The sequence below is a fragment of the Oryx dammah genome, unplaced genomic scaffold (genome assembly GCF_014754425.2).
Source record: "Oryx dammah isolate SB20612 unplaced genomic scaffold, SCBI_Odam_1.1 HiC_scaffold_22, whole genome shotgun sequence".
NCBI lineage: Eukaryota > Metazoa > Chordata > Mammalia > Artiodactyla > Bovidae > Oryx > Oryx dammah.
The window spans coordinates 367,759-393,585 of record NW_024070206.1 but is presented as its reverse complement, the minus strand read 5'-3'; the positions used below and the strand labels follow the sequence as shown (position 1 = coordinate 393,585).

At 46.3% G+C, this 25,827-nt stretch overlaps 1 protein-coding gene across 1 annotated transcript in view; it reads right to left on the bottom strand.

The window, feature by feature from the left end:
* VPS4B (vacuolar protein sorting 4 homolog B) overlaps positions 1–21,260 on the bottom strand; it is a 32,810-nt gene extending 11,550 nt beyond the window's left edge. Inside the window, exons 1-5 of the mRNA XM_040264262.1 lie at positions 20,896–21,260; positions 10,062–10,173; positions 8,744–8,897; positions 6,205–6,272; positions 1,241–1,360 (exon numbers count right to left, since the gene is read on the bottom strand). Coding sequence (XP_040120196.1) covers positions 1,241–1,360; positions 6,205–6,272; positions 8,744–8,897; positions 10,062–10,173; positions 20,896–20,922 — 481 coding nt within the window. The 5' untranslated portion in view covers positions 20,923–21,260. The remainder of the gene's footprint in view (positions 1–1,240; positions 1,361–6,204; positions 6,273–8,743; positions 8,898–10,061; positions 10,174–20,895) is intronic.
* Positions 21,261–25,827: the final 4,567 nt, after the last annotated feature.

Sequence of the window (25,827 nt, the reverse complement as noted above, 5' to 3'; positions counted from 1 at the left end):
CAGACCCCCAGGTAATTACTCTATAGCAGAGTCATTAAGCAAAACAGATCAGATGACCTAAAGGTTCAAATGTGGGCAAAACAAGCTGTGACGTCAGGGAAGACCCCCAGGTAATTCCTCTATAGCAGAGTCATTAAGCAAAACCAGATGAGATGACTTAAAGGTTCAAATGTGGGCAAAACAAGCTGTGACGTCAGAAGCCAAGAGAGGAAAACACAGGGATGGATTTCTAAGTTCTTCACGTTGATTTCTTATCTGGGGGATTACTACTGTCTGTGATAATTTATGAGGCTGAACGACATGGGTTCCTCCATGTCTCTGTATATTTATACTCCAGTTTAGTAAGTTTCTCTAAAAGTGATTTAAAGAAGAAGATTAAAAAAATAATAGTACACGTATATGGAAAAATTCATGAAGATGACATATAGGAGTCATGTTTGCGAAACACTGGTATAAGTAACGTAAGTTCAGTTGCATTTTTGTACCTTTATAGTATTCTGATGACAACTTTTACAGTGTTAGTTTCATATTCCTGAAGTGAGGTTCTGAGTCGCAGCTGGAAGCTGGGCGGACAGCGGGCTCTTTCTTGCTCCTCATCACTGCTCTACAGGGCACTGCTGTCTGGGCCTGCTCAGTTTGAGGCCAGTATCCCAGATTTGCGCTCTGTATAAACCAGCTTGTTTTTAAAAGGAAAAACCTCTGTTTCACTGTTAAGACTGTGGGTATAGCCGTATCATGAACACAGGCTGTGGGTCACGAAAGGGACACGGAGAAGGATGGTTCAGCATGGACAAACCACCTACTGCGGAGCTCCATCTCCAACTCGACCCAGGAGGTGGGCGGGCAGCATTCTCCCTGCAGTGATCACGAGCTACTAGAGGATACACGCTGCATCTGAAACTGTTAAATAATTGGATACAAACTATATAACTTGCTTTTTGAGCTTTACAATACAGGTGGACGAGGCCGGCACATTGCATTCTAGTGAGTGCACGGTACTCCACTGTATCTCCCTGATTCACCTTACGCCCTGCTGCCTGACATTTAGGTTGTTCTGAAATATATACATCTTACAAATTCGTATATGCATATGAAGTAAGTATCTGTATAAGGGTATACCACCTCCTTATAAGAGGGTCTAAAGTAACAACTTACAACACAGTGACAAGAGCTCACAATACCTCAGTCATCAGTGTACTTTTTAAAGAATCATAAAAAAATTATTTACAAGCCATCTCACCTGTAAAGAGATGAGGAAATTTGATAGGCAATATCACGGCCTCTTTCAGAGCTTCTTTGGCTCCTTCCAGACCAGCAACATCGCTCCACTTCACATTGGGTCGCTCTATAACAATGGCACCTACAGAAAATTAAATCATCTTTCAATCAAAGAGGGCTATTTCAGCAAATTTAGATAACAACATGAAATGATGAAATTAAAGAAATGCCTTATAAATTTGTCTGGAAAAGTTTTATATATTAAAGACAGTTCTAGAAGGGTGTGACAAGAAAGTGGTTGTTAGCAGGCAGTGAGGAAGAGCTGGGACCTGGGGTGGGTAGCTGGATAATCCAGCATAAAGCCATTCAACTGTTCTATCTCCACTACCTCGCTGTGAAATAGAAATAGCATCACCTGGCCAGACTGCTAAAGACAGGTGAGGGTAAAGTTCAAACGACGTAATAATACCAGAGTGCCTGGGAAAGCACCAAAGAGTGCGTAAGGTATTTATGGCGTTTGGCCACACCGATTCTGGAGGCCTCCGATTTCTCCTTTTAACCAGAAGAATCAGTGATCTAATGCTCCCTTAACCACAGAAATAAAACACATTTAACCACTTTACCTGAAGACAGATGGGCAGAGAGACGGACGGACAGAGAGAGAGGGGAAGAGGAGGGTGAGAAGGGGATGATGGAGAGAGGAGGTGTGCTCTTACAGACCTGCAGTATTTCCCAAGATTTGCCACAGTTTCCAATCGACTTCTAAATAGATCTATTTACAGTTTCTGTGCATCAACAAAGTTATTTAAATGATTTAGTTTTTGAACATAATATATTCAAAGGTCATAGCAAACTGTCACAGTAAGAACAAGTAGAAATCAGTAACAATCCACAAAACATCTCTCTTACTGGGGCTCACTGCTGGGTCTTTCAACAAATCTTTTATCAAAAGCTTTCCCAATCTTCTAGTCTAGAGAAACGGCCCCACCATGAAGCAGCCTGTTCTAAGATGACGTGTAACTGTTGTTAAGTGTAACATTACCACTTACACAGTCTACTCATTACCTATGATATTACTTTATGGGTATTTTTTCTTGCTTTGAAAGGTCATCTGTTAAAGAATGCTTATACTTGGCAACTTCCCTAAATTACAAAACTCTTTAGCTATACATTAACATGAAATAAAACTATGAACTCTTTTTGCGTTCTGAAAGTTCAGACTAAGCATAAATTAAGGGGAAAATTTACCTGCCTCCTGAGAAATCTGTATGCAGGTCAAGAAACAACATAATATGTCATTAGAACTGGACATGGAACAACAGACTGGTTCCAAATCAGGAAAGGAGTACATCAAGGCTGTATATTGTCACCCTGCTTATTTAACTTCTATGCAGAGTACATCACGAGAAACGCTGGGCTGGAGGAAGCACAAGCTGGAATCAAGATTGCCGGGAGAAATATCAATCACCTCAGAGATGCAGATGCTGCTGCTGCTGCTGAGTCGCTTCAGTCGTGTCCCACTCTGTGCGACCCCATAGATGGCAGCCCACCAGGCTCCCCCGTCCCTGGGATTCTCCAGGCAAGAGCCCTGGAGTGGGCTGCCACTGCCGTCTCCAGACATGCAGATGACACCACCCTTATGTTAGAAAGCGAAGAGCTAAAGAGCCTCTTGATGAAGTGAAAGAGGAGAGTGAAAAAGCTGGCTTAAACCTCAACATTCAGAAAACGAAGATCGTGGCATCCAGTCACATCAATTCATGGCAAATAGATATGGAAACAGTGGAAACGGTGGGAGACTATGTCTTTGAATCCAAAATCACCACAGATGGTGACTGCAGCCATGAAATTAAAAGATGCTTGCTCCTTGGAAGAACAGCTATGACCAGCCTAGACACCATATCAAAAAGCAGAGACATTACTTTGCCAAAAAAAGGTCCGTCTGGGCAAAGCTATGGTTTTTCCAGTATTCGTGTATGGATGTGAGAGTTGGACTATAAAGAAAGCTGAGCGCCGAAGAACTGATGCTTTTGAACTGTGGTGTTGGAGAAGACTCTTGAGAGTCTCTTGGACTGCAAGGAGATCCAACCAGTCCATCCTACAGGAGATCAGTCCTGAATGTTCACTGGAATGACTGATGCTGAGGCTGAAGCACCAATACTCTGGCCACCTGATGTGAAGAACCGACTCACTGGAAAAGACCCCGATGTGCGGGAAGATTGAAGGTGGGAGAAAGGGGAGGACAGAGGAGGAGATGGCTGGACGGCAGCACTGACTCGACGGACATGAGTCTGAGCAAGCTCCGGGAACTGGTGATGGACAGGGAGGCCTGGCGTGCTGCAGTCCACGGAGTTCCAAGTAAGTCAGACATGACTGAGCGACTCAACTGAACTGAAGGGAAAACCCAATTCACTTTTTCTTTTCTATGTTCCATTCTGATTAGTAACCCTATATGAGAAAAACATTAGGTCATCTGACAGGATTTTGTCTATTAAACAAAAGGAGATTTCTACATAAGCATTATCTCGTCAACTAAAATGTTTTGCTATGAATTTTCTAAGTACGTCACAATTTATCTTCTTTTCTCCTTAAAGTTTAAACTAGGTGACTTTGGAATGTTCAGTGATAAAAAAACATCTAGATAAAAGTAACATTAAGAACTAGACATGGATTAATGATATTTAAAATTAAAAGGGAAGGATTATTAGAAAATAAAAGCCAAACAATTTGATTATCCCCAACTGAACGAATCTATCCCGTCTCTGGTATTGTTTATTACACTAACATGCTCCGTATGTGTGCGCTCAACTGTTCAGTCATGTCAGAATGCTTGTAAGCTCATGGACTGTAGCCCACCAGGCTCCTCTGTTCATGGAATTTCCCAGGTAAGAATACTGGAGTGGGCTGCCATTTCCTCCTCCAGAGATTAACATGTTATTTAACCTCAAAGTCACTGAGTATCAGAATTAACAGAAGACTCAAATCACTGATTTTAATATTAAATATTACACTTAATATCATGACCTAAAACAGAAGTAAAAGATTTGGAAAACTATTTCAGGAAAAGTGAGAAAAGATTCCAAAAAAGGACTGTTTTACAATGAAATCCATCAGCAAACCACGAAACTAAAAGATGGGGAAAAAAAGACTCTCAGATAAGAAAAGCTAGGATTCTCTTTCTGTTCTATTTCATCCTGAAATTCCAAATAAATTTCCTCATTTAAATGTTTTAAGCATCTGTATTTTTATACATCCCTGGGCCTTACCGTCACTGATAGGAAATGTAGAAAAAAATTTCTTATTAAAAACCAGGTTGTATCTTTTCCAAAATTAAAGATATTAAAAATTCCAATTTTTCCTTCAGTGGGGCAGAGCCAGAGAGATGGGGAACAAAACCAGAAGAATGGAGAGGAAAAGGCTTTCTGCCTTACCAGTAAAACAAAGCCACCTGGCATGGCCACGGGATGGCCCTAGAAAGCTAACTGAGGAGGAAGCAGGCCCACCATGCTCGAGGCAGTGGGAACTCCAGTTACCGCCCTTGGACTACACCCACCACTGATGTTCTTGGCACATAAAAACATCCTCGGTAACTGCAGGGTTTCTAAAATATTATCCTTACAGGATTCCCCTATCCACTCCGGTGGGGTCGGTAAGACAGAAACGCTAACAGAATGGAGAGACTGGAGCAGCAAGGTTAGCGCTGTGTCCAAGCTAGGGATGCCCCGGTCCCTGAGGCTGGCCCTGTGGGGTGGCTGTCCTCCCCAGATACAATGTGTTCTGCCTGCTGCTGCTAAGGCACTTCAGTCGTGTCCAACTCTGTGCGACCCCACAGATGGCAGCCTACCAGGCTCCCCCGTCCATGGGATTTTCCTGGCAAGAGTACTGGAGTGGGGTGCCATTGCCTTCTCCCACGTTCTGCCTGGCAAGATTCAAGTGAACAAAATCCAGGCTACCAGTGACTGAGCATAAAACTCAACTTGAAAAACCATTTCTAATATATCAAAGAACAATCAAATCTCAGGAATTAAAGAAGTCAGTAATTAATGAGATGCCTTTTTAGATACACAGAGCTACTATTTCCTTTGTGTGCTAAGTTGCTTCGGTCGTGCTCGACTCTTTGCGACCCCGTGAACTGTAGCCCACCAGGCTCCTCCGTCCACGGGATTCTCCAGGCAAGAACACGGGAGCGGGCGGCCACTCCCTTCTGCAGGGGCTGCTTACTGCATCCCTGGTGTTGGTCAGACGCAATACTAGGTAGTTTTACACTGTCTTTAACCCTTTCAGAGCCCTGGAAGCATTTTTAAGTTGCATTTTAGAGCTGGGGGGGGGTGGTCTCAGGCTCTAAGACATCAGGCTCCTTGCCCCAAATCAGAAAGACTTCAGCCCAGCACAGCCTGGAGTGGAATCCAGATGTGAACGGAGCCACAGTCTAGACCCTCCCCATCATCCCATTCCCTACAGCAGAGAAAGGGCTTTTACGGTGTGGAAGGCGTGAAAATTAAAGGGGAAAGAGCAATGGAAACAGGAACTCTGAAACAGGGTAAAAATGTACGAGGAAGAGCAGGCGGGACCATGACATGGACAGCGCCAGGGGCTCGCGGCAGCAGCAGCAATGGGGGCCACGTGTGAGTCTCAATTCATCCGCTCCTCTGACAGGAAACTCCAATACCGTCAGATTTCACAGTATGCTAACACTATAACTGCTACACTCTCTAAAATGGGGCAAATAAGGCAAAATGAAAGAGGGTAAACTTTTTAAGGCAGACATAACATGCAACAATAGCCTAGGAAAAAACCAACCAATCTGAGAACCTAGAGAGGAAATCTTACAAAAACGGTTTCAAACACAGCCAGCACGCGATCACTGGGACCAAAGCCAGTTCTTGGGCCTCATTTAAGTACAGGTGGGAAAGAAAAACCAACTCAAACAGACAATTCACTATGAGTTTTTAAAAAATAAGTAAATTTAAAAATGAAATCTAAAGCGACCTTGAAGTTGATTCTGCAGTTTCTTTTTTTCGGGATCCTCAGATTCTCCTTCCCCATCACTGTCATTCCTAATAAAAAGAATTCAATACATTCAAACGGTCACTCATTGCTATCAAAATATGGCAAAAAATGAAGGAAAAGAAATATCTGTAATGAAAGTAGCAAAATAAGACAGTCACTAAAAGTTTAGCTCATTTTATTACTTTTAAGAACATACTAAACAAAACAGGAAGCAGGCATTTGTTGTTGTTGAGCTGTGATGTCGTGTCTGACTCTTTGCAACCCCATGGACTGCAGCCCACCAGGCCCCTCTGTCCATGGGCTTCTCCAGGCAAGGACACTGCAGTGGGTTGCCATTCCCCTCTCCAGGGGATCTTCCCCACCCAGGGATGAACACGCATTGCCGGGAAGCCGGCCTATTACCTATCAAAATGGAATCGTGAACACAAAATGGAGAAAAAGACCAGAATGAAGTCAGGAACCAGCTCCAAATTCCCGTGACATACCTATGCACATATTAACTCATAAATGCATGACCCATACTTCCTTCCACAAAAGACTTAAGATGAATTATAAGAGTGTTGTAAACAACAACAATTAAAAAAATCAGGACCAGGCAAACTATATATCAGACCAAGAAGCCCTAACTAGGAGGGAAAAAACCCAGAATACTATTTAAGGTACAAAGATCAATAACCTTAGTCTGGGGGTTCCAAAGGACGGATGACTTCTGATGAAAATGAACTGACCCCAAAGAACAAGATCAATCCAGACATTTCATATCTAGGGATTTATTCTGAGGACATAATTTAAGATGAGTTCAGGGATTTGACTGCAAGGATAATCACACCCATGTTGTTGACAAAAGGGAAAAAATCAGTAATAATGTACATTCAACTATAAGGATTAGCATATAGAACACACTGCTATCTTTAAAGCAAAAAATATGCCTTTAAGACACATTTTTTACAATATTAAAAAAAGTGTCACTACATAAAAACTTGGCAGGTTTCATCTCAAAACAGGACTGTGTGGTTCTCACAGGATGGTGGGGTTATTTACGATGAGGGAGAGACTCCAAACTGACTCACCTTGACTTTAGAGCTGGGGGTCTACCAACTCTCTAACCTGTTTCTACCACGCTTTCTTGTACAACAGACAGTACTTGGTTAAAGAAAACCCACCATTCCCAGGCCCCTACCCATATGGAATCCAAACGTGTCTCCCTGGCCCCCAGATTCTGTAAGGGAATGCGCTACAGGTCTCCCAAAGGTGCTTCATGACATTGTGCTTCCACAAAAGACCTATATCAGTACCTATTTTCACTAACTGCAAGACAGCCAAAGAGGATTACTGCTTTTACGAGGAAAGGCAAACAACAAAAACAGCCTTCAGCGCCGGTTTTGCAGCGAGCTCTTCCAGAGGCAGTGCGACCCTGCACAGTGAGCGCTCCCTCCGGGAAGCACCCCAGCCTCTCAGCCCCGAGACACCGCAGTGGGGACCAGGGGCCGTGAGCCTCTGTGCTTCATCTCCGCGTATTCTGTACCTCTATTACCAGGAAGTAATGGCTTCTCTGCTTTACCCCGTCTCAGTTTAAAGCGGGTCCTGCCGTCCACTACAGAACCAGGGCGTCACCTCAGCAGGGACACCACAGGCTCTCCAAGCGTGAGCAGGAGGGCCTCAGCCCGCAGGGGAGGGGGTGCTTCTGCTGCCAAGGGGGCCTCGGTGAGATCTGAGGGCCCACCGACCTGAGGTCACTGATCCTTCCCAGCAGTTTCATGTCAACTTACAAGAGATGCCCTGATTTTCACATAAGAAAATCAGTGACGTTCAACTGATTTTGAAATTCGGTAAGCTATGAGGTCAGCGAGGGTCTCATTTTTGTCCTGCCAATGCTAGAGCTATGAGAAGATAAAATATTTTTAGGATGTCACAGGAGCTCCTGGTTCTCTGACCATGTCTTGAACAGAGAATATAAAAATCCTGAGCCTACTAAAAGTTTCTTCCAACTCTCCCACGTAGTCCAAAGGAGCCTGTCAACTCTTAGATCTTAGAGTTGCCTATGGGAGTAGCCACAGGCCCCCAAGCACTGCCTTCGAGGGACCCCTGGTGATCACAGGGATGATCTCCACTCCTACAATTTTAAGCCTCATTACACGATGGCCAGAGGGAAAGAACTGGGCAGCATCCCTGCTAAGCACTTCTTCTGCTACCAGCCAGTTAAGGAGGCGATTTGACGGCTATCACCTCCTGAGCTTGGTAAACTGGGGGTTCGAAAACTCTTTTCTGTGAAGAATCAGACCGTCGACGTCTCAGGGTCTGTGGGCCACACGGTCCTCTGTCACAGCCGCTCAGCTCTGCAGGCCTGACATGAAAGGAGGCCCAGACAGCAGGGGACTGGAGGCAGGAGGCCGTCTCCCTACAGCATTAGAAAGCGGGCAGTGGGTCAGACCCGGCCCAGGAGCCATCCTTTCCTGAAGCCTACAGTCATTTCCTTCACAAAGTCCTGCACTCTTGGGATTCGCGCTGAGACGCATACCCCTTCTCGTCGGCGGGGGCCGGCTGCCCCTCCTTCACCGGCTTCTGGGGCTTCTCTCTCTTCTTCAGGTACTCCTTCAGCTTCTCCGCTCTGTCAAGATACTCCGTACACTTCGCCCTGATACTTTGCTTGGCTTTATCACCTTGTGCTTCATCTAGTGAAGGGAAATGCAAGAGATTTTTTCCTTTAGTATTCTTTACAGCCGGGTTTAAACTCTTAGACACGCTTTTCAAACAAGGACAATCTATTTTGGGGGAGAGAGAAAAGATCATCTCTGGTTCATCGTAATCAAATGATGATCAATCTTTCCTGATTCTTCCTCCGGCAGGGTTCAACAGTGAGTACGAGTCAGAAAAAGTTCTGAGCGAGACACTAGTATACTTTAGGTTCATGTTAAAGAATAAGCAGAAATCCTGTAATATCCTGTGGGACTCACACTCTTCCCTTACATTCTTTGCAGATAGTTGAAAGCTGCTTATCTCACACAAAACCAATTATAAGACAAACAAAAATAAAGCAATATTAACCATTTCCACTAATGCCTACATAAGCTTTATTTCAGAATATAAAAAGTGACAGAAATCCCAGATATTCTATGTACCACCAATACAGTAATTTTATTACAAAAGGCCCGAGTGAGGGCTGGTTGAAAGACGTCAGCAGTATATGCAGTTCATGGGATTAGCCCTGCCCGTCTTAGCAGGTTATGACTCATTCTTAGTTTCACTTTAATTTGACAGAAAAACCTCAGAATTAAAGAGGGAAGCTCAGAAGAAAATCCTTAATTACACAACTGCTAAAATTTTGATTTAAAACAGTAACAGACAGAAAGACACTTTTTTAACGTCTTATTTCACGTACGTTCAGCATTAGGTTTAAAAGGTTTTCCTTTTATCTGTTTCTTCCTTACTGCTGTATCCCACCGTCTAGAACAGTGCTGGGGATTGGCGGGGGGTGGGTGGGTGGGGGTGTTGGCGGCGGTGTTAACACTGAACACAAATTTGGACCTACACAAATAAAACGTCTCCCACCCTCTTTTTTAGCAGTAAGATAAACCCTTCCTCGTCGGCTGACGGCACTTAGTGTGCTCAGGCGCTCAGTGCTGACTGCGGCAGCTAAACACACTTGCTGGCTGGGGACTCAGAACTACCAAGAGGCTGGAGGGACTTCTTTGCAGATTGATGTTTTATAATCTTCTACGATTGTATTTCAATGTTTATAAATGAAATAGGATAATCTTTTCTATTTCTTGGAACAGAAATGAATAATCTTTTCTATTTTATTGTTTTTAAAATAACAAAACAAACGATGACCTTACATTTAACCACGTGGAGAAAATACTGCACAGCATGTTGGTAGAGTTGAAGGGCTTCCTCGTAGTTTCCGGCTTTATCTTCCTGGGCTGCTTTGCTAGCAAGATCTATGGCTTTCTGTGTGAAGGGAGACAAAAACCACGCCATCAAAATCAAAGCACAGGATAACTCGGAAGTCAATCATAATACTGAAAGCTTTCTTTAAAAATAAAAGCAACTTTAAAGCAAATCTTTTTTTCCCTAAATTACAACTGCGTTACGTTATAAATGGTAACTATTTATAAAATGCCAAGTTACGTTTGTTACACAGGTAAACACTATCTGAACACTACTTGCAGTTCAGTTCAGTTCAGTTCCGTCGCTCAGTCGTGTCTGACTCTCTGTGACCCCATGAATCGCAGCATGCAGGGCCTCCCTGTCCATCACCAACTCCCGGAGTTCACTCAGACTCATGTCCATCGAGTCCGTGATGCCATCCAGCCATCTCATCCTCGGTCATCCCCTTCTCCTCCTGCCCCCAATCCCTCCCAGCATCACAGTCTTTTCCAATGAGTCAACTCTTCACATGAGGTGGCCAAAGTACTGGAGTTTCAGCTTCAGCATCATTCCTTCCAAAGAAATCCCAGGGCTGATCTCCTAATTTTTCACTCAACGAAAGTCAAGCTCAGGGCTGGTAAGGAATAATAGAGTAAGATGAAAATTCAACTTAAAAGCATTGACGGAAATTCTCAAAAATCAAATGCTGTTATGTCTAAAGCATATGACAGTAGTAAAATTTAAGTGGGGGAAAAGCCCTTCAGAAGCAACAGAGCAATGAAATACCAAGAATCTGAAAAGTACCCAAATCTTTTAACTCTGTAACTAACTAAAACGTTCAGTGAGCAAAGAGTAACCAGGGAAGTCTTAACAAATAAAACAAGACCTGGAAACTTCAAAAATTCAATAATGAAACGGGCAACTTTGTGTAGCATTAAAAAAACAAAAAACAACTACCGGAATTAGATCCATACCAACACCTCTAACTGAACTCTGACAAAGACACAGAAAGGCAGGCTAAGGGCAGAGAGACAGGCCTCAGAACCGGCTACAGAGCAACTGAACATCCATGAGCCAAAATAAAAGAGAGAGAGGAGAAATCGCAAACCAAACCCTGCACTTTGTACAAAAACTAACTCAAAATGGATCATGGACTTAAACCATAAAATCTTCAGACAAAACAAAGCTATCTTCACCCTCAAGGGCTAGGCAAAGGGTTCTCAGACTTGACACCGAAACACAATGTATGAAAAGAAAAAAATAAAAACAGATGCACAGATCAATGGACCAGAAGAAAGAGACCAGGCATAAACCAATACATACACTGCCAATTAATTTACTGTAAGGAAGCAAAACACACATGGGAGGGAAAGGATAGTCTTATGATGCTGGGGAAACTGGACAGTCACATGCAAAAGAATGAAAATGAGCATTATCTTACACCATATACAGGTATTAACTCAAAATGGATTAAAGATCCGAACATAAGACCTAAAACCACAAATCTCCCAGAAGAAAACACAAGTGAGAAGCTCCCTGGCACTGGTCTTGGTGACAATATTTTGGATTTGACACCATAAAGGCAACAAAAGCAAAAATAAATAAGTGTGACTACATCAAACAAAAAAAGCTCTGAACAGCAAAGGAAATAATCAACAGAAAGAACAGGAACAGGTAACCAACTGAAAGGGAGAAAATACTTACAAATCACGAATGTCTGACAAGGGGTTAGTGTCAGGAAAACAAATCAATAGCAAAAATCAAAACAATTTGATCAAAAAAATGGGCAGAGGATCTGAACAGACATTCTTCCAAAGAAGTCATACAGACGGCCAGCAGGTACATGAAGCGGTGCACGAGAGTGCCCATCGTCAGGGAAATGTGGATCAGAACGACGGGATGTCACCTCACACCCGTCCGAATGGCCATTACCAGAGAGCTCCTACCACAGGGAAAACGTTCTGGAACCGAGCGTGGTGGCAGATGCTAACTAGACTCGGTGTGGGGACCCTCTCACAGCGCACACAAACAGCGAACCACGCCATCCACCAATCACACCTCAAGGGGGCGGGCGGGATGCTAATACCACTCCATCCACCAATCACACCTCAAGGGGGCGGGCGGGATGCTAATACCACTCCATCCACCAATCACACCTCAAGGGGGCGGGACGCTACCACCACGCCATCCACCAATCACACCTCGGGGGGGGGGGGGTGGACCACGCCATCCACCAATCACACCTCAAGGTGGGGGGACGCTAATACCAGCCATCCATCAATTACACCTCAAAGGGTGGGGGGAAGAAATGATAAACCGGGCCTCGTCAAAAACCTTTGGTTTACAAATATCCTATTAAAAGGATGAAATGACAAGTTAGACTGGGAGATGTTTGCAAACCACATATTAGGGAAAGGACCAGTACTCAGAATATAGAAAGAACTCTCAGAAACCAACAGTTTAAAAACAGCCGAAGTAGCAAACAAGCTGAAGACATATACAGACGTCTCACCACAGAGGACACACAGGCGGCGACTAAGCGCATGAGAGGCGCCCAACACCGCCAGCCGCGAGGGGCCTGCAGACTGAACGCCACGGGGCGGCAGCACGGAGCGCGCGCCAGAACGGCTGAAAGAAACAGCGGCGACACCACCAAACGGCAATGAGCATGCAAAGGGAGTCGCTTCTCCACTGCTGGGACGTAAAACGGTGCAGTTGTTCTGGGAAATAGGTTTTTTTTTATTTTTTACAAATCTAAACAGGTAACTACCATATGAACCAGCAACGGCACTCTCGGACGGTTATCCCAGAGAAAGGAAGACCATGTTCACACAAAACATTGTACTTGAACGTTCTGGATGTCCTTCAAAGGTTGCATGGCTAAGCTCTGGTACGTCCACAGCAGGGAGTAAGTACTGCTCAGTATCAAAAAGGAATGGACTACTGATATACACGGCTTGGATGAATCTTGGAACAAGTATGCTAATCGAAAAGAACCAATCCCGAAAGGTTACCTACTGCACAATTCCATTCATATAACCTCAAATGACAAAACCAGGTAAGCACCGTCAGGAGACAGGGATGCAGGGAGAAGACAAAGAGAAGGGACTGTGGTTATAAAAGGGCAGCAGGAGAGATCCCTGTGGATAGAACTCTTCTGTATCACGACTGTGGGATGGGGAGTCAAGAATTAACTCGTGTGTCACAACTCTGACAGACACACAAAGTAAAACTGGGGAAATCTGAGTAACACAGTGGAATGTGCCGAGGCCAACACCCAGGTTGTGACACGGCTACTGGGGGCACGGGGAGACGGCTACACAGGCTCTCCTCTTCCTCGCAGCTGCACGTGGGTCTATGATCATCTGAGAGTGAGGCTTCCACCAAGAAAGCTACCTTTAATATTCTAAACTATGCACACACATGCAGAAAAAGAAAAGCATGCTCACCGAGACATTCCGCCTGGACAGAAAAAGTGATCATGGTCATGCTACACCAAAAATGAGGATACAATTAAGAAATTATTCATATAATGCAGAAACGAACCATATGCTATAAATAGTATGTTTGGAAGCAGTTGCTCATGGACTGCATATAGATGGGATAAATGGGAGGAACAGGCCTTCCAGCTGCTGTGGCAGGAGGGAAGAACAAATGGTGTGCTTTAGGGTTGATCATGTAGCGGAGAAGGCAGTGGCCCCCACTCCAGCACTCTTGCCTGGAGAAGCCCATGGACGAGGAGCCTGGTGGGCTGCAGTCCATGGGGTCGCTAACAGTCAGACACGACTGAGCGGCTTCACTTTCACTTTTCACTTTCATGCATTGGAGAAGGAAATGGCGACCCACTCCAGTGTTCTCGCCTGGAGAATCCCAGGGACGGAAGAGCCTGATGGGCTGCTGTCTGTGGGGTCGCACAGAGTTGGACACGACTGAAGTGACTTACAGCAGCAGTACATGCTTCAGAGTTCAGATTGTTGGACTCGAAGCTTAATTTGCAAGTCTGGTCAGCCCAGCAGGATATAAAGGGTGGATGCATCAGTCAGCCCTCTTTTAGGAGCAGAATGACACCAGCTGAAACCTGCATAGTCAGGACTTAATAATCTAGCTCCATATATGGTAACTTTTTCTGATGAGGGACACCTCTGTATTTGCATCGTCCAGTACAGGAAAATACCTCTTGAAACTTTTGCCTAATGTGACTGCAAAGTGAGTCTTAAATTTAAGTGACATGTGAATTGCCACAGGCAGCGGCCCCACTGGACAGCAAGGGTCTTCCCTTCACTCAGATGAGGACCTGAGGACGCGCCTCTGTTGCTCCTGCTGAGCGCCTCACTGCATCCTCATTCCTGTTAGCACTTTCGTTTGAGACAAAGTTAAAACCGCCGCCACGCTAGCTCGGCCCTCTACCGCTTTTGTCAGACTTGCTGCCTAGCCGCCTCTTAGCGGTCAGCCTGCTCTACACGTGATGCTGAAGCCCGTAGAGCACCAGGGAGGGGCCGTTTCCCCTGGAGACAATCAGTCCCCAGTGCTGGGTCGTGCTCTGCGCCGGCCTGGCTCTGTCTGGTCTCAGCTGAAACCCCGTGGTCCCTGTGCACCCAGGTCCGTCTGCTGAGGACGCTCTTCCCTCAGGTCGTAGTTCAAATACCAGTTCCCAGAGAAAGTGAAAGTCACTCAGTCGTGTCCAACTCTTTGAGACCCCATGGACTCTACAGTCCATGGAATTCTCCAGGCCAGAATACTGGAGTGGGGAGCCTGTCCCTTCTCCAGGGCACCTTCCTAACCCAGGGATTAAACCCAGGTCTCACGCACTGCAGGCGGATTCTTTCCCAGCTGAGCCACCAGGGAAGCCCGTCCTCAGGGAGGCTCCATTCAAAGGCTGCACCCCATCCTCACGCTCAGCTCTCCACCTGTCCTGCGCTTATTCCTTCACACCCTGGCACACTCACTCACTGACCATCTCCTTCCATACAGAGAACCTCCACCAGGATGGGGGCTTCCACCTGTCATCTCTGACATCTTCTCTCCACCAGATATTTCCGTGTGCCTGCAAACAACCCTCCTTTAGAGAGCCCTGACACTAACACCCCCTTCAGCTTGGTTGTTTCTCTGCTACTGTTTAGAACCCAAACTTCACCAAAGCAGCCTCTACTCTCTCCAGTTCCTTCTTTCTGCATACCCTTCAGCTATCTGGGCTCCTGTCACTTATCTTATCAATAAAACTGCTCATACCAAGGTTCTCTGTGAAGCCAGATCCAAAGGCCAGCTCTGTCTTCATCGTGATCCCTCGACAATGTTCTACAAGAGAATATTACGCTGTCCTCCTACCTCTCTGACAGATCCTGCTCAGTTTCCTTTGCTGATTCTTCTTGTAACACCCTCTTCTTCTTGACACTGAAAGATATTAAGGTTCCTCTGGGCCTGGGTGGGGCTTCTGCTTACTACCTCCCTAGGTGAGCTGTTCTCAACGATTAAAACTGATTATCTTTAGGCTAATGATTCCCAAATTAATTCAATTTGCAAGCACAGCACTCTTCTGTTTAAAATGCTCCCAGCAGCTTCTTTCTGTGCAGGTCGGTTTGGTTTTGGCCTGTCCTCTCCTCCCAGAACACAAGCTTCACGAGGGCAGGAGTCACGCCTGTCGCAGCGGCTCTCTTATATCCCGGAGTCCAGCAGGAGACTGACTGGACGCTGGGGTCAGCCCGGATCCAGTCATCGACGTGGAGCTACAGAGGCTGGGGACTCCTGGGACTGTCCTTTTCAAGGTAGGAGACCAAAACACGCGCATGCGAGAAAACCCTGGGAAAACTCCAGAACCACCTTCTCAAGAGGAAAGTTGGCCCAGCCCCCGTCTTTCAAGACTAATTTTTCCCCAGTGCTCTGAAACCTACCCCCGCTTCGTCCTCTGACAGTTACTCCCCTCAATTATATCAGCGCAACTGTTCTCCCCAACCTAACTTTCCCCTTTTTTAAGGGAGCAATCCTTAGCATAAAAATATATGTAAGTCCTATCTTAGACTCACAGCTACAAAACACCAACAAAACACACCACCTCTCCCTAATTCTAAGGTTCCATGTAACTAACAACTTACCTGTCTCTTCACCTCCACAGCCAAGTCCCAAGGAGGACCCTGCGTGCATCTCAGTTTCCCGGTTCCTCCCACTGTCGTCTTCTTGCTCCCTGACGGCCCGAGCTCTCACTCGCCGGGTTCCGGGTGACCAGGTGAGCCCTCATCAGACAGACCCGTGAGGCGGCCTCCCCTGTCCTCTCAGGTGTTACTCTCGGCTACGCCACCACTCTTTCTCGGGCTCCCTTCTCTCTCCTAACGCTGCTATTCCACTCGGTTTGTGCCTTGGTTCCTGTTCCCCTCATTCCATAAATTCCAAGATGCCCCAACCTCTGTTACCATCTGTGTGCTAGGAACCCCCAAATCCTTATCCCCACCCAGGCTAAGTTCAACATACACAAACCCAACTGCTCAGTGGGCATTTCCACCCGACTGTCCCCACAAGCACTTCAAGCCCCCAAAGTTCAGGACCCGTCCGGCCCCAAAGATGCCCCCCGTCTTCCAGTAATCCCAGAACCAACCCACTCAGACCCCCAACAAGGAATCTGGGAGAAGCTCGCTTGTTAAGTGGAGAGCCACGCCCAACTCCCCTTCCCCTTACGTGCGTCTCTCACCAGGCCTGCCCCGATTCTCACAGCTACTGTACCACTCTGGCCCTCGCCACCTCCCATCGCAGAGACAGAGCCTGCCTCCTAACTGGTTTCAGTGCTTCCAGGCCTGCCACCTGTCAAGCTGTCCCTGTACACACACAATGGTTTTGTTCTAGAATAAAAACGGGAGCTTCCTGCTTCTCTGGACTCCCTGTGTGGAGCAGGATGGGGCCGATCATCTGCGAGCGAGCGCACTGCTGCTCGGGATGTGGCCGACTTAGGCTCGACCTCTCCCCGCACACTCCGATGCCGTCATGTCAACCTACTGGGCCAACCCGGATGGCTCAGACTCCGCGCCTGCGTGTGCAGCCTGCGGCCCACCCGGAACACTGTGCCCAGCGTCTCCCTGTAAAACTCCAGCTTCTCCAGGACTCAGCACAGTCACTGTGGTCCTGCTGGAAGCTCCCCCCAGCAAGCCTAGGAGACCTAACCATGTGTGCTCTAAATTTCCACTGCCCGCTGCACATCCTTCTAAAGGTCACAGAATACCCCAAGTCACTTTATGTCTGTTTTCACATCAGCATATAAGCCCTTGGAAATCAAGGATGATATATTTCTTTTATGATGCCCCAACATGTAGACACTCTTAAAAACAAACAAACATTCTGGACTGAGGAAACGTGAGTTCTATACACAATGAACTTGCAGTTTCTACAGACTCTCTCCGAGGTCTATTACACTTCTAGACTACGGCATACGTTCATTTTCTCTACCTGGAATGCCTCCTACTCTCCTGTCCAAGAAGGCATGATTTTATCGTGAAAAAGCACCAACATATAAGCAGACAGGCCTGGATTCAAAACTACCTTCAACAAATTAACTGTATGTCTCTGGGTAAATCATAACCTTAACAAGCCCTGGATTCTTATACTGAGAAACTGAAGTAACACTCCTTGAAGAGCTGTCCTGAGGACTAAGTGCGGGCACACCAACCCGGCACACAGCGTCAGTGTCTCGCTCCGTCCAAGCTCACCGTCGCCTCCTCTGGGGACCGTCCTCATTCGTCCTCGAAGAGTCACCCGAGCCCTTCCTTTCTGCCCTCCCTCACCAGGGCATCGCCGCATTACTTTGCTTTGATCTTTACTTATCTGCATTCCTCCATTTGATTATAAGCATCTGGCTATGGGGACTTCTGGAGAAGGCAATGGCGCCCCACTCCAGTACTCCTGCCTGGAAAATCCCATGGATGAAGGAGCCTGGTGGGCTGCAGTGGGTCAGACACGACTGAGTGACTTCACTTTCACTTTGACTTTCTTGCATTGGAGAAGGAAATGGCAACCCACTCCAGTGTTCTTGCCTGGAGAATCCCAGGGACGGGGGAGCCTGGTGGGCTGCCGTCTATGGGGTTGCACAGAGTCGGACACGGCTGAAGCGACTTAGCAGCAGCAGCAGCATGGGGACTTTTGCCTTGTTTGGTCGGAAAGTTATTTGTCAGTTAAATATTCTTCACCCAAATTTCCTACATTAGAAGATTGAAAAGGTTGAATGAGAACGTGCACCTGACCCAACCACTGATAAAAATACAACTCATTCTCTCTTCCTGTTTAACACCAGCAACTATGCCTTTAAGACAGGTCAATCTCAAACGGATTTACTGAAGAACATTCATAGTCCAATTCCAATATAATGCAAACAATTACAGAATGAAATTGCAATCTTGCAAAAGAAAAAACATGGATAAGTAGATGAAGATTATATTGTAGGAAGCCCAAATCACACGCAGATTGTTGACAAATGAAACACTGGTGGACCATGCATAAGGAGGATGAGCAACGAGGAAACAGCTGGACACAGGAGACCGTGGCTATTGCCTTGTCAACACTCTTAGTGGTGCATAATCTGTAGAGAAAGGAATCGCTATGCTGTACAACGGAAACCAGTATAAAACTGTACAGCAACGAACTTCAATAAAAACATGTTTTACAGATGGTGGAATAAAACTATGCAGGTAACTGACAGACCAAGAAGGGTGAAGACAAGATGGGCACTTCAAAAGAAACCACCTTCGACAGTCAAGGGAACAATTCTTTTATCAAATGACCAATACTTTTTCCAAGTACATTTACCAAAAAGACCCCTTCTGAATGGGGTTACATTATTGTTGCATCTTAGTTTAAGGAAATCTTGACAAAAATACACATATAAAAATCAACACATGACATTCTCTAAGAAATAAGTCACAGTTGCAATTATATTTTGTGAAACAAAACACTTATTTTCATAATCTTTTTGGTCGATTTTCAACATAAAAGTCCCAAGCAAGCACTCCACCCCCTTTCCGGTGAAAATTTTATTTCGATTTAAATTGGTCTACTTTCAGTGATCTTTCTTCGGGATCAACCATTCTGGGCTAAGCAGATCCTCTGCTAATTATCCTGGGTGCCTGTACTCAATAGATGCCTTTTCAATTGTTAAACCAAGAGGAGGATTCAAGATAGGTATTCATACCACTCTTTTGTCCCAAACTTACCTACTGGCCCTTGAGGTTAAGTCACATTCTAAGTCCCACTTAGAACTGGACAGGGAAAAACAGACTGGTTCCAAATTGGGAAAGGAGTATGTCAAAGCTGTATATTGTCGCCCTGCTTATTTAACTTACATTCAGAGTACATCATGCAAAATTCCAACCTGGAATTAAGATTGCCGGGAGAAATATCAATAACCTCAGATACGCAGATGACACCACTCTTACGGCAGAAAGTGAAGAGGAACTAAAGAGCCTCTTGATGAAAGTGAAAGAGGAGAGTGAAAAAGTTGGCTTAAAACTCAACATTGAGAAAACGAAGATCATGGCATCCAGTCCCATCCCTTCATGGCAACTAGATGGGGAAACAATGGAAACAGTGAGAGACTTTATTTGGGGGGGCTCCAAATCACTGCAGATGGTGACTGCATCCATAAAATTAAAAGATGCTTGATCCTTGGAAGAAAAGCTATGACCAACCTAGACAGCATATTAAAAAGCAGAGACATTACTTTGCCAACAAAGGTCCGTCTAGTCAAAGCTATGGTTTTTCCAGTGGTCATGTATGGATGTGAGAGGTGGACTATAAAGAAAGAAGAGCGCCGAAATATTGGTACTTCTCAACTCTGGTGTTGGAGAAGACTCCCGAGAGTCCCTTGGACGGCAAGAAGATCCAACCAGTCCATCCTAAGGAAATCAGTCCTGAATGTTCATTGGAAGGACTGATACTGAAGCTGAAACTCCAATACTTTGGCCACCTGATGTGAAGAGCCAACTTACTGCGAAAGACCCTGATGCTGGGAAAGACTGAAGGAGAGAGGGGATGACAGGATGAGATGGTTGGATGGCATCACCGACTCAATGGACACGAGTTTGAGTAAACTCGGATAGTTGGTGATGGACAGGGAGGCCTGGCGTGCTGCAGTCCATGGGGTCACACAGAGTCGGACACGACTAAGCGACTGAACTGAAATCCCGAGATTCGAGGCACTGTTTAAAAAATGTCTCATCTCAAAGAATTGCATTCCACAGAGGTTGAACAACTGTCTAAAATATTAGGATCACGTGCTTTACGAATAAAACACGGAACTCACTGCGGTAGGGGTGGAAAGGTGAAGTAACAAAGGAGCTAAAACCTAAAACCTACTCCATGATCTTATTTACATGCCACACTTGGGGAGCCATCACGGCGCAGCTGAACGCAGAGTCCAGGAACTCACGGATTCCTCAGATTCTGAGCTCACGATTCTACCCATCTGACAGCTCGAAAGAAAGGATTTGCTACAACAGCCTGAGGAACCAGGAGAGGACTCCAATCTTCCTATTGTCATCTGATCCAGAGCAGTGCATTGCATGCGTCCCGTTCTTTCCTCTCTCCCTTACACCGATGGGGTCTACGCCTCTCCTTCAAGCTTCAACCAGTTCGGTTCAAACTCGGCTGGTTTGAAACGGGAAAAACACCACACATACCCACGGCAGAAAAGCCTCAACGAAAGTCAGGAGTCCTACAGCGCGGGGAGCTCCGGCGAGCCCGGGAGCAGGCGGAAAGCCGGCCTCCTCCCCCGGGCTCGGGGCGCGGCCGCGGCCGCCCTCCCTGCCCCCCACCCTCTCGCGCCCGGGATACCTGCAGGTTGGTCGGGGTGGACGCCATGGTGGAGACCCGAGGCGGCTCCCCGGGGAGGGCCTGGGACGGAGGCAGGCAGCAGGGCGACGTCGACTCACACCTGGAGCGGCCCGAACGCACGCAGGCCAGCGGCTTGGAACCTCGCGGCTGCCTCCCTCGGGAACTTGTTCGGAAACCACCCGGCACTCAGACAGCGCCCGACCCTCCCCACGGGCCTTCCGCGATCCCAGCCCCCCCGCGCCGGGCTCGCGTCCCGCCTCTGCCGCAGAACTTCCGCTTTCGTCATCAGCACGCGCCCCACCCCGTCCCCGACTGTCGCGGTCTCGCCTTCGCTCTGGGCCTCGCGAGGCCGGGACGCGGGTCCCTGAACCCCGAGGAGGCCTGGCGGAAGTCAGCCTGCGCGCAGGCGCACTGCGGCTCCGCTGAGCCGGTGGCGCCGCTGGCGGTGCGGGGCTGTTCCTGCTTCTTTCTTCTGCGGCTGTGGCATACTTTGAGATGAGTGTCTGGTTCTGGCGCCTCTCACGTGACTGAACGCGGGGCGTGCTCTGTCGCGCAGTCACCCGAGCTCCAAGAGCCACTGGTGCGGGCTTTGGGCCGGTTAGCAGTTCAGTCGCTTAGTCGTGTCAGACTCTGTGCGAGCCCGTGAACCGCAGCACGCCAGGCCTCCCTGTCCATCGCCAACTCCCGGGGCCCACCCAAACTCATGTCCATCGAGTCGGTGATGCCATCCACCCATCGCATCCTCTGTCGTCCCCTTCTCTCGCCTTCAGTCTTTCCCAGCATCTGGGTCTTTTCCAGTGAGTCGGCTCTTCGCATCAGGTGGCCAAAGTATTGGAGTTTCAGCTTCAGCATCAGTCCTTCCATTGAACACTCAGGACCGATTTCCTTTGCGATGGGCTGGTTGGATCTCCTTGCAGTCCAAGGGACTCAAGAGTCTCTCCAATACCACAGTTGAGAAGCATTAATTCTTTGGTGCTGAGCTTTCTTTATAGTCCAACTCTCACCCATACATCTGGAAAAACCACAGCTTTGACTAGACGGACCTTTGTTGGCAAAGTAATGTCTCTGCTTTTTAGTATGCTATCTAGGTTGGTCATAGCTTTTCTTCCAAAGAGCAAGCGTCTTTTAATTTCATGGCTGTAGTCACTATCTGCAGTGATTTTGGAGCCCCCCCCCAAATTAAGCCCGTCATTGTTTTCACTGTTTGTTTCCCCATTTAGTTGCCATGAAGTGAAGGGACCAGATCCCATGATCTTACTTTTGTGAATGTTGAGTATAAAGCCAGATTTTTCACTCAATTTCACTTTCATCAAGAGGCTCTTTAGTCCCTTTTTGCTTTCTGATCTAAGGTGGTGTCACGGTTACCATTTGCTCCTCTGCAAAATGGGATAGTTATGGCACCTATCTCAGGATTGCGGGCAAAGCTAGTGCTGCGTGCCTAGGCGCATTTCGCAGTGATGAGTGAACAGGAAGGTCTCAGGGTGTGTTAGCACTGATTATTGCTCACACTTTACATTTCATCCAACAAACATTTTCCCAAATGGTTATTGTCATGGCTCGACAAAGCCCTGAGAATTTTAATGAAAATTGTGTCAGGCCCTCCTTTCAAGGAGTTCCCAGCAGATTGGTGGGGCTGTGGCACCTGAACACACCCTGTGAAACTGTTTGCTGCTGCTGAGTCGCTTCAGTCGTGTCCGGCTCTTTGTGACCTCATGAACTCTAGCCCACCAGGCTCCTCTGTCCGTGGGATTCTCCAGGCAAGAACACTGGAGTGGGTGGTTGTGTCCTCCTCCAGGGTCTCTTCCTAACCCAGGGATCGAACCCACGTCTCGTGTCTCCTGCACTGGGAGTCACGCTCTTTACCTCAGTGCCACCTGGGAAGTCATGAGACTATCAGATCAGATATTATTTGTTCAGTCATTGTGACAGGGAAGGTTAATGGCTGGAACAGCCAAGTGCTTTATGTGGGACGATGGAAATCAGAGATTAGTGGCAGAACTAAAATAAGACCTTTCCCGAGCATTCTGTTGTTTGCAGTCACGATTCTTTCTTTTTTCCCCCTTCCTTTTCTAGCTTCTCAAAGGAAAGCGAAATAGATGTTTAATCACTCCAACGTTTCCTTTCCCACTCATTCCCTAATTCTTTCTGAACATCTGGCGTCTCCTAAATAAAGATCTTCCCTCCTGCCTCATGTTTAGTACTGGCAACTACCCAGCTCTTGAAATCTCTTCTGGGTAGTGCACTAATATCCTTTATCCTCTCCACTTCGTCCCCTCCTCACTCTTAAGGGCAGAGTTCCCTCAAAGTCTGACACCCTCTTCTCTTTCACTGCTCGAGCTTTGCACATCTTACCTCCTTGCTGGGTTCTAGATGCAATTGAATAGAAATGGCTTCAAATTTAAATCTCCAGGCCTTCCCTGTCCTCTGTCCATCATTGACAGCTACCTCCCAGAGAGCTCCAAAAGCCATGGGATTTTCCCACAGGAAAAACCCAGTGCAGTAAAGGTCAAATTAATCGTATACTCCAAACTTCCATCTCTGTTTGCTCCTCAAAATAAATATCACCAGCTCTCCATCATCCAGGCTCAAAGCTGAAGACCCCTCTCTGCCTGTGTCTACCAGTTCTTCCCACCCTTCTGTCCCCTTCCAGTTACTGATAAAATACTATAGCAAATCCAGTCCTTAGAATGGCAGCACATACTAGACATTTAGTAAATATTAAACTATTTAACTGAGCTGCGTAGAACAACCTCTGGTTCCTTAATGACTTTCAAGCTTGATTTTGCCTAAAGATACAACTAGACTCCAATTTACCTTTCAATTCAATCCCTAAATATTTACCAAACTCCCACTAAAGACAAGTCTATTGTGCGTTAGGAACCTATGAATATGAATAAGGTGTGGTGTTTGCCATTTAGGATCTTACGATTTAGTAGAAGGGACAGATATGTGATAATGAAAAGAGAATTTATTTGAGTACCACAGTTGTGTACCACTGTGTGCCAGGCTGTTTTATGTGCTGGATTTGAACCAAAGAGTCAGTAATCTCTCTTTGATACCATGTACTCCCTAACGTGTAATGAGAAAAGTGTCACCTATGATATTTAAAAACTTCAGTCTCATCATGAGAAAGTACCATAAAAAACACAAATTAAAGTTCTGGGTTTTTTTTCTTTTTAAAAAACACTTCTACAAAATACCTGACTGTGTGCTTCAAAAATGTGAAAGTCTTAAAAATAAGGAGAGTGAGAAACTCATCACAGATTTTAGGATTGTGTCTGTGTGTGTGTGCTCAGCCGTTCAGTCATGTCTGAATCTTTGCAACCTCAAGGACAGTAGTCCGCCAGGCTCCTCTGTCCATGGGCTTTTCCAAGCAAGAATGCTGGAGTGGGTTTCCATCTCCTCCTCCAGGGCGTCTCCCCAGCCCAGGGGTCAAATCCAAGTCTCCTGTGGCTCCTGCATCGGTAGGCGGGTTCTTTACGTCTGAACCACCTGGGAAGTGAGACTCAGGAGACTGGCCACTAAATGCAATATGGGGTTCTGGATTGAATTATAAAACAGAAAAAGACAGTGGAAAAATTGATGAAAATACGTCTTTTAGAGAATAGTATTATAATGATGCTAATTTCTTAGTTTTGATAAGTATACCATGGTTGTTTAAGATGTTAACAGTAGGAGATATAGAGTGATGCAAATATGGAAATTCTCTTTATTTTTGAAACTCTCTTGTAAACATTATTTTAAGATAAAATGTTTCCTTAAAAAAGTCCTGCTCTTTGGAGCTTACCTTCTAGTAAAATAGAAACTTTTTTCCTTTTACATGTGTGAGATAAATAGAAAACACATATTGAACTGTGCCCTTGTTCCTGCCACAGAGCTCCTGAACCCTTGGACTTTTCTGGGTGATGGAAATGTCTTTTGTTCCAATGAGGTGACCCTGGGTAGGCTCCTGGATGAGGACTGGTCACCAGGAAGTACAAGCCATGATTCGAAGCTTGGGAATTTCAGCCCCACCCGCCATTCTCTTAAGAAGGCAGAAGGGCTGAAGGTGGAGTTAATGATTGCTCATGCCCATGTGGTGTGGGGAATCATCCCCAAAATGCGGGCTTCAGAGAGCTTCCGGGTTGGTGAGCGCGTGGAGGTGCTGGGAGGGTGGTGGGCTACGGCGGGCTCGGGACACCCTGCCCTGTGCACCTCGTCTGTCCGGGTGTTCAGCTGTATCCTTTATCCAAACCTTTTAGAGTAAACTGATGAAAATGAGTTAAATGTTTTTCTGAGTCCTGTGAGCTGCTTTGCAAATTAATCGAACCTGAGGAGGGAGGTCATTGTAAACTCTGATCTACAGCCAGAAGCACAGGAAACATCCCAGGCTTGTGACTGGCATCTGAGGAGGGTGTGTGTGGGAGGGGGGTGCAGGAAGGCAGTCTTGCGGGGCTGAGCCCTCCATGTGTGGGATCTGACGCTGTCTCCAGTGTCAGAATTGAATTAAATTTTAAGACGCTTAGCTCATGTTGAAAGTTGCTGGGTATGAGGAAAAGTCTTCACAGATTTGATGACCAGAAGTACATAAGAAATACATTTAAGAAATGTCTTAAAACTCTACATTCAGAAAACAAAGATCATGGCATCTGCTCCCATCACTTCATGGCAAATAGATGGGAAAACAGTGGAAACAGTGAGAGACTTTATTCTGGGGGGTTCTAAAATCCCTGCAGATGGTGACTGCAGCCATGAAATTAAAAGACGCCTGCTCTTTGGAAGAAAAGCCATGACCAACCTAGACAGCGTATTGAAAAGCAGAGACATGACTTTCCCAACAAAGGTCCGTCTAGTCAAGGCTATGGTTTTTCCAGTGGTCATGTATGGATGTAAGAGCTGGACTAGAAAGAAAACTGAGCGCTGAAGAATTGATGCTTTTGAACTGTGGTGTTG